Raw genomic sequence first — 9550 nt, forward strand, 5'->3', positions numbered from 1 at the left:
GCATTACTAAACAGAGAAAGATTAAATATTAATTATAATTAATATCTAATAAATATGGATGTTATGATGTATTTTTCCTCTTTTACCTCAGTTAATTTGTTTGAATGATGTGATGACAGCTGCAATGCCATCTTTACACAATTTGTATTGAAACCAATGTGTGTGTGTGTGTGTGTGTGTGTGTATATATATATATATATATATATTAGGGATGTGCATCTCCATAACTGAGGCCGATGCGATACGCATCTCGATGCATAGCCAACGATACGATACATTAAAGATACATGAAGCAGCTAGCGATGCGATACGATACGATACACCTCTGTTACAATGCAGTGCGATCCGATTTCGATTCGATTCAACACGATTCGATGCGGTATGATGCAATGAAACAAATCATGATATGCATTTCATTATGTTACAGATACTTTTATTTCTTTGTTTCAGACAACAAATCATAAATTAACTTAAGTGCCTTCTGATTTGTAGTGCATGACCCTTATACAAATAGGCTTTGGTAGTGCAAAAAAATATTAAATAAAACCAAATTTTTTTTCCTGTTTTGTCCCTACTTAATAAAAGCTTCATAATAATATGAAGTACCAAAAAAAAAATGTGTCAGTTATTTCATAACTGTATTCAAATGTAAAAAAAAAAATAATGAAAATAAAATAAACTAGTATAGGCAGTCACAGGCTGCTGTAAACCAGACTCATCAGATTAAATTTAACTTAAATATGCTCTTTTAAGGTTTTTCTTGAGAAATATCAGTTGATCCGAGCAGAACTGTTAGGCAACTTCGATTGAAAAAAAGTTTTGATCGTTTGCTCACCCGGCGTCCCGCTAGCAGTGGCAGGTTCGGCTAAATCCGAGTGAGAGGAGGAGGAGGAGGAGGAGGAGGAGGAGGCGGCCGGCGTCTCCAAACTCACACCGTGTCGGCGCTTCAGGTGTGTTGTCAGATTTGTCGTGCTGCCTGTATATTTTATAGCGGCACGACATATTTTACAAATTGCATGGGTTTTATCAAGATTTCCAGCTTTCTTATAAAAGCCAAAGTGTTTCCACACACTGGATTTGTAACTACTTGGTGGAGGATGCAACTGCTCTACCTCTGCCATGTTAATCTATGTGACTTTCTTGACACGCCCCGGTCTCTGTGGTGTTGTGAAAGGCTTACGTCATCACGCAACAGTGAAGAGAGACGTGCTTGAAAAACAGTTTAGAAGGGTGAAAACAATCTAAAAATATTATTCCTTTTCTAAATAATGAAAGTATAGTTATCTACTAATAATTATAAAGAAATAAATCTGGGTTTACCGATGCAGATATGTTAGAAACGATGCATCGCGATACAAAAGCCAATTTGAATCCGATGCACACTTTTTAAACCGATGCATCGCATCTTTAACTTTTTAAGCCGATGCACCGAGCGAATCCGGGAATCTTCCCATCCCTAATATATATATATATATATATATATATATATATATATATATATAAGCTGTATACACTGTGTATATAACTCATGTAAACTCTTAATGTGTTTGCTACGTTGTATTTATTCATCTCTTTTTATAACACAAATGTATTTATCTATTTTCTTATTTACTTACTTATTTCCTTAGATTTAATATGGAAAGCTTCCAGCATGCACAGACCATGGCTTTTGCAATAAATGAGATCAATAAGAATCCCAATCTGCTGCCCAATATCACTCTTGGTTACCACCTTTATGACAATTGTGTGATGCTAGGAATGGCGTTCCGAGCTGCTATATCCCTTGTTAGTGGGAGAGAAAGGTCATCCTCTAACCTTAATTGTACTGGCCCTCCTCCCGTGATTGGGATTGTAGGGGATCCAAGTTCAACTCCATCCATTGCAATTTCCAGTGTTCTGGGGCTATTTCGAGTACCTATAGTAAGATGGGATAAATAAATAAAAAATACACGATATGCATATTTTTGTTATATATCCTCATATATATATCTGTTTGGGTATGACAACATTAAAAAAGAACTAGCATTTTTTATTAGTAGTAGTAGTAGAAGTAGTAGTATTTATTATTTATTTATTTTTATTTTATTAATTTTTTTTGACTGTTGTGTTATTTCTCTTTCTCATGCCCTCTCCCTCTTCCCCAATTAGGTCAGTCACTATGCCACCTGCTCATGTTTAAGTGACAGGAAAAAGTACCCCTCTTTCTTCAGAACAATCCCCAGTGATGCCTTCCAGGTGCGGGCTATGGTTCAGATCTTGAAGCATTTTGGATGGACCTGGGTTGGTCTCCTCTACAGTGATGATGACTATGGTATCTATGCTGCTCAGTCTTTTCATCAGGAAATGCAGATATCTGGGCTTTGTGTTGCTTTTTCTGAAATTCTGCCCTATGATAACAACCCCAGAAACATTCAGCATATAACAGGAGTGATTCAGGCATCCACAGCTAGAGTGGTTGTTGTTTTTTCTCCTTCGTCCCTAGTAATACCTTTGATGGAAGAAGTGGTGTTGCAGAACATGACAGGCAAACAGTGGATTGCAAGTGAATCTTGGGCCACTTCACCTGTGTTTCACACTTCACGCTTCCTGCCTTTCCTTGGGGGCACACTGGGCATTGCTATCAGGCGTGGGGAGATTAAGGGTCTTCATGACTTTCTTTTACATCTGCGGCCCACCAATCATCCAAGAGATAATATGTTGAGGATCTTCTGGGAGAATATGTTTGGCTGCAGATTTGAGACTGGGAATAAAGAGATAGATGGAGAGCATGTGAAAACAGTGTGTACAGGACAGGAAGATCTGAGTACAAAAAACACATCATACACTGATGTTTCAGAGTTGAGAGCAGCTTATAATGTCTATAAGCCAGTTTATGCACTGGCACATGCACTTCATAATCTGTTGCAGTGTGTGGAGGGCAGAGGACCATTCAGTGGGAACAAATGTGCCAACATAACTAATCTAAAACCATGGCAGGTAAGATCCACAATCATAGTGCAGATTACCCCCATGCATTTAAAAAGTTGAAGGTGTAAAAGCAAAATATGTTATGTATATTAATTTAAGATAAACACTCAACACGTGTTCTTTCTACAAACTGTACAGCTGGTTCACTACCTACAAAAAGTAAACTTCACCACAGACTTTGGGGATCATGTGTCATTTGATAAGAATGGAGATGCTCTGGCCATCTATGACGTGATGAACTGGCAGCCGAAATCTGATGGAGCTATAAAGATCTACACAGTCGGTGTAGTAAATGAAGAGTTGGAAACAGGGATGGTGCTCACACTGGATGAGGACGCAATATACTGGAACTTTGAAACAAAAAAAGTAGCACTGCCTATTAATCTATTTCTCTCTTTCTCTCTCGTCTTTATTTTTTGCTTAAAGTCTAAACGAGAGTCTAAAATGAGAGTAAATGAATGCAAAAGGAAAAGCTAGTCATTGTTTAATCGATGACAAACAGAAGACTGATAACACATGATGTCTATTGTAGCCTCCACGGTCCGTGTGCAGTGAGAGCTGTCCTCCAGGAACCAGACCAGCCACAAGAAAGGGTCTTCCTCTCTGCTGTTTTGATTGCCTGCCATGCAGAGATGGGGAGATTTCTAATGCAACAGGTGAGCAGATAATTACTGAGCTGAAAAAAAAGGGACTTAAAAGGAATTTAATTTATTTTCTGATTCCCAGATGCTATTGAGTGCATGGTTTGTCCAGTTGAGTTCTGGTCCAGTCCAAATAAGGATCAATGTGTCCCTAAAGAAGTGGAGTTTCTATCCTATGAGGATCCTTTGGGCATCTCTTTGACTACTGCTTCCCTGCTTGGCACCTGTTCCTGTGCTCTTGTGATGGTCATTCTTGTGCATCACCGCAACACTCCCATAGTGCGTGCCAACAATTCAGAGCTCAGCTTCCTGCTGCTTTTGTCACTCAAACTGTGTTTTCTGTGTGTGCTGCTGTTCATTGGCCAGCCACAGTTATGGACATGTCAGTTAAGACATGCTGTGTTTGGCATAAGCTTTGTCCTGTGTATCTCCAGCATCCTAGTCAAGACTATGGTGGTAATAGCTGTGTTCAAGTCTTCTTATCCAGAGGGGAAGGATGCAATAAGATGGTTTGGAGCTGCTCCACAAAGATGTACTGTTCTGGTCCTAACTGCCATACAGGTTGTGATATGTGCAATCTGGCTATCAACTGCTTCTCCAACACCCCATAAAAATAACCTGTATATCCGGTCTATTATAGTCTATGAATGTGCTATTGGCTCAGTGGCTGGTTTTTCTATGCTGCTAGGATACATTGGACTTTTAGCAACAGTAAGCTTCCTCTTAGCCTTCCTGGCAAGAAATCTTCCAGATAATTTTAATGAAGCAAAGTTCATCACTTTTAGCATGTTAATATTCTGTGCTGTGTGGATTGCATTTGTTCCAGCATATGTAAGCTCACCAGGGAAATATGCAGTGGCTGTGGAGATTTTTGCCATTTTAGCTTCAAGTTTTGGTTTACTGGTGGCCATATTTGCCCCGAAGTGTTACATCATCCTTTTACATCCAGAGAGAAACACTAAAAAAGCAATCATGGGAAGACAAACAAAATAAATTGTTTTAAATTTAAAATTGTGAACTTTTATTTAAAACTAAATAAATTTTATTGTTTTGGGTATATTATTTTTATTAACACATTATATTGCCATCCTTACTGAAAATGTAATATACTAAAATGTATTTAGATATGTTTACTTCATGCTAAATATACTTTGTACATTTACATATTTGTGTACTTAATAAATAAACACTGCATTTATACATTTAGTCTGCTAAATTCGAACAAATAATATATTTTTTTCTCAATGCACTTTAATTGTGTGTAAGTAGTGCTGAAGTACAATTAAAGATGTACTGAAATATTTATTATTGTGCTAACGCAGAACTATTGCAAGTATACTTCAGGGGTCTGCGTGATTTTGATAAGACATGTTCCTAGATCAACATATTTTGTTGATCTTGGATCAACATTACTTGCCAAAAATACAGACTAAACCAAATCCCTACCCCTAAATCTAATCTTACCCATTATTTTTATAAAATAAGAGGGAAATGATAGCAGATTAACAAAGATGTAGCTGCAACTAACCCTGATTTTAAGCCTAAAACTGACATTTCAAAGTTGCTCCACTGACTCCAAGTCTTGGTCCATTGGTTCGCCTCCACCTGACGCTACTGCTCTGGCTTAGGAGCGCGGCTTGACAACCAGACCCGATATGATGAGGTCATTAATTCGGGTGTATTGCTCCATATCCGCCAGTCGGTTTTCCAGGGTAATTATTTTTTGTTTTTTTTCTTCGTTTTGTTTTTTTAATTCTTTCACTTCAAGCATCAATTCCATTATGGTCGTTTGTTGCATTGACATTTTTTGCATCTCAGCTGTCAAGGTGTTCAGAGAGATTTTTATGTTTTCCAATTCCTCCTCCATTATTGCGCTATTAGTTTTCCTCGGCATATCTCATCGGGGGTATTGTACCCGGGACGACAGCCATTGAGCATAATCATAGTCTGGCTGCCAGTACCTTTTTGGACATTAGGTTCAAAAACATTTTGTTTTGTGATAAAGGAAATGTGGAAGTCATTAAATCACGGCTAATCAGTGAGATGCAAGCCCTGGGCCGACAGGCAACAACCAGTGAACCCTCTGCATCAACCAGCATGGGAATATTCTTGACAGTGCCACCAGAGTCACCTGCTGCAAACACTGAAAGGATAGGTGTCGACTGTTCTACATGCAAGGGAGGACTATGGCAGGAGTTTGACACACGTATATTAGCTTTTCAGGGAAACCGCACAGCCACCACAGATGCACACATTGAAATGCGCAGATACATGGAAGAAAAGGTGATCCCAGGAAATGAAGACCCTTTGCTATGGTGGAAAAGAAATGATAACACATTTTCACTGCTCAGCAAACTGGCAAAAAATATACCTTGGAATTGTCACAACCTCCGTCCCAGCAGAGAGGCTTTTTTCTAAGGCAGGAGAGATAATTAGGCGAAATAGGCTGAAACGAAAAAATGTTAACATGTTGCTTTGGTTAAATTCTAATCTACAGTTGAAAGATTAGGCAATCTTTATCAACAGTTGCAGTGACCTTACAGTATCTTTCTGAGCATTGCTAAAAATTACAAAAATGTAGGAAGATAAGGAAAACATGGTCTGTTTAAAATGAAGAAATAAGTAAAAATATGAACAGTTTATGTTGTTGGTATTTTTGTTGATTTAATTAAGATTTAAGTTACTTAATCAATAATTTTTGTAAGAAGGTTGTTTAAACATCTTATTTGTTAAATTTGCTTTTCTAATAAATGAGTTATAAATGGCCAGAATGTGTATGTCATTTGCCTTTAAGTGTAATATATATATATATATATATATATATATATATATATATATATATATATATATATATATATATATATATATACTTTTAAAATTACCATTATTAAAAAAAAAATCACATACACTTTTAAAATTCTAAGCATTATCGGTATCGGTAAAATGCTAACAAAAAGTATCCGTATCGTATCACATGGAAAAAATGTGGTATCGCCCATCCCTAATGGGTAATCCAAAAATCATAATCCAAAAACAGGCACACGTCATTACACAAAATCAATCCGGAAACAAGAAACTAGAAAACACAAGGGAACACGAGAAAACCGAGTAATGGAAAACAACGGGTGACTCCATAGCTGTGTCCCAAAGTGAAGTGCATGGACTCCGAAGTGCACATTTGAAGTGTGAATGCGTCACAGCAGCGCGACGAAGGGTGTCCCAAAGTGAAGTGCGTGGACTCCGAAGTGCGGATGTGCAGTGTGATTGCGTCACAGCGCCACAACGTAAACTGTCCCAAAGTCAGAATGCGCACTTGGAAGTGCGCATTTGAAGTGCGAATGCGTCACCTCGGCGCGACGAAGGCTGACGAATTTCGAAAGCGACTTCAAATGCACCCTTCAATTCCCATGAAAACGAAGTGTACATCTGATGGACACTTCGCACCCTACCATATCCCAGAATCACTTGCATGCACAACGACGGTGTTTATATTCAAATAACAAGGCAGGTGAGAGTTCTGTGGGGGACTTCACATTGAAATGTAAGTATTGTTTTCATTTACCCAAATATCTAGCCAACGTGTTAAAAGCCAGTGTATTTTTTTTTTTTTTTTTTTTACATAAAGCCCACAAACAATAAGACAGTCAAGTCAAGATTATATATAGTATAAGGCAATTGTGTTTCCCTTTGTTGTGTTTTTGAAGTGCTGTCATGCAAGAGATGTCTACAAATGTTTTAACCAAACTTTAGCACTTCAGTATTTTGTATGCATGGCCTGCTGTGTCATATTTTCTAATGTTAATATCTCTTTGTTTTTTTTTTTTGTTTGTTTTTTTTTTACAAGTGTTTCCATTTTCTCATTTTAGTTCTATTCTGGAGAAAGTGAGCCTGCTGGGGAAAGACTTAATACAAAGTTAATAGACCATTTTTTGCTGAAATTCATTGTGCTGTTGTTGTTAACAGGCATCCTTTATTTGCTAAGTGTCCTGGGACAGGTGAGGGAGCAAGTGGAGCTGCTCAAACTTGATAGAGAGAGAGAGAGTAAGAGAGAGGGAGGAGCACAAGCTTTCTCTTCTTGAGAGAATACTTAAAAAATATATTCTTCATTAGTCAAGAGAAAACAGTGGGGGAAAAATGGGTACATTACAGTTTTTCAGTATCTTTTTTAAATATCATATTGTTGATGAAACAACCTAATTTCTGTAGTTTTATTTTTGTGGAGCAAGTTGTATACATTATTAATTTTTTTGTGTGTAATTTGTTTGTAAATAAGTACATTTTGTATATATATATATATATATATATATATATATATATATATATATATATATTTTTTTTTTTTTTTTTTTTTTTTTTTTGCGTATTCACGTGTAAATAAAAGTACCTACGTATGTTGTTAATTTGTTAATGCAGCTTATACATTTTTTCTCAAAACATTATTTTATTTTTTCATCCTGTAAATATTTTTTTTACACATTAATACAAATTGCTCTATAATTGAAAGTACTTTTTACAGCATAATTTAGGTTTAAAATCAGAAAAACAACATCAGTTTGAGCCCAGCGCTGCTTCCATGTGTTCTGAGGTCTTCAGGAGGTGAATCTCTTGGTGAAGCAGGGACTTGGAGGAAAATGCATTGACAGTGGAATGAGGCACATGTCAAACACTCTGGAGACCATCTTTATGATGTACCACTGGCAGCAGATATAAGAGAAACACCAGGGTCTGGATTGTGGACCCCTTCATTTTTGGCCTTCACTTCTCAGAAGTTCCAGCACCATTGTCAGGGCCAAAACCATTAAACACCTGTCCAACTGTCCGACACAGACGAGGACACAGAGGATTCAGTGATAAGGTAGTTTAATGTGAATCAGAGGTTTCAGACACAGGTGAATCTTGACACGTGGATAGAACGGTGACAACACAACTTAGATGAAGACGATGGGGACAGGAAGACTGACGAGGATGAAGAGGGTTCAAGAGTTCAGGTAGGTTTAATAATGGCGTTCGGGCAAGTGAGGAGATCGGTGCAAGACCAGACGATGAGTGATGGTGACTGATGGCTTTATATGTGGTTCTGTTGATGATGCACAGGAGTTCAGAATTCGGGTGATTGGGGACGAGTGGGTGTGGTGTAAGTGTCCGATTCCGTGAGTGTAGAAGGTGTGGCTGTGACAGTACCCCCTCCTCCACGGGCGGCTCCTGATGGCTGGGATCTTGTGCGACGACGGGGTCTACCTCGGCCACGGGGAGCGGGGCGGTCTGGATGGTCTTGATGAAAGTCAGTGAGAGGTCAGTGGGGTCCAGGATGTCGTTACGATTAACCCAGCAACGCTCCTCCGGGCCGTAGTTTTCCCAGTCCACAAGGTACTCCAGTTGAGGACCCCGTCGTCAAGAGTCGAGGATAGCTCTCACCCGGAAGATGTCGTTGTCGTCTTCGATGGCCGGAGGAGGAGGTATGGCATCATCACCAGGTTCTGTGGATGGAGGAGACAAAGGTTCAGTGAAGGGTTTGAGGAGTGAGACATGGAATGAAGGTGAGATACGGTACTGTGCAGGGAGTTGGAGTCTATAGGTCACTTCGTTCAGTTGCCGTTCAATAGTGAATGGTCCGATGTATCGGGGACTCAGCTTACGGCAGGGCAGTCGGAGGCGGATGTCCCTCGTCGAGAGCCAGACTTGTTGTCCAGGTTGGTATTGCGGCGTGGGTCCTCGACGAGCGTCCGCTTGCTCCTTATGCCTCCGCACTGCCCGCTGGAGATGCACGTGAGCCGAGTCCCAGACCCTCTCGCTCTGTCGGAACCAGTGATCTACCGCTGGGACCTGCGAGGGCTCACCTGACCATGGGAAGAGCGGAGGTTGGTATCCAAGGACACATTGGAAGGGGGTGAGCCCGGTGGTAGATTGCTGGAGGGAGTTCTGAGCGTATTCGGCCCAGGGTA

At 39.3% G+C, this 9550-nt stretch overlaps 2 protein-coding genes across 2 annotated transcripts in view; one reads left to right on the plus strand and one right to left on the minus strand.

Annotated features, from left to right (window-relative positions):
* LOC127977344 (extracellular calcium-sensing receptor) overlaps positions 1-9550 on the minus strand; it is a 133075-nt gene that overhangs the window by 83123 nt on the left and 40402 nt on the right. The window lies entirely within an intron of this gene.
* On the plus strand, positions 3445-5062 carry LOC127977407 (extracellular calcium-sensing receptor-like). The gene is made up of 2 exons (XM_052582310.1): positions 3445-3623; positions 3694-5062. The coding sequence occupies exon 2, from the start codon at positions 3708-3710 to the stop codon at positions 4599-4601; it is 894 nt and encodes a 297-aa protein (XP_052438270.1). The 5' UTR covers positions 3445-3623; positions 3694-3707; the 3' UTR covers positions 4602-5062.

This window comes from Carassius gibelio, chromosome B18 (assembly GCF_023724105.1).
Source record: "Carassius gibelio isolate Cgi1373 ecotype wild population from Czech Republic chromosome B18, carGib1.2-hapl.c, whole genome shotgun sequence".
In the NCBI taxonomy this organism is placed as follows: Eukaryota; Metazoa; Chordata; class Actinopteri; order Cypriniformes; family Cyprinidae; genus Carassius; species Carassius gibelio.

Excerpts from the sequence above, each read along its gene's own strand:
- LOC127977407 (XM_052582310.1), top strand. The coding sequence starts at position 3,708 with ATGGTTTGTCCAGTTGAGTTCTGGTCCAGTCCAAATAAGGATCAATGT.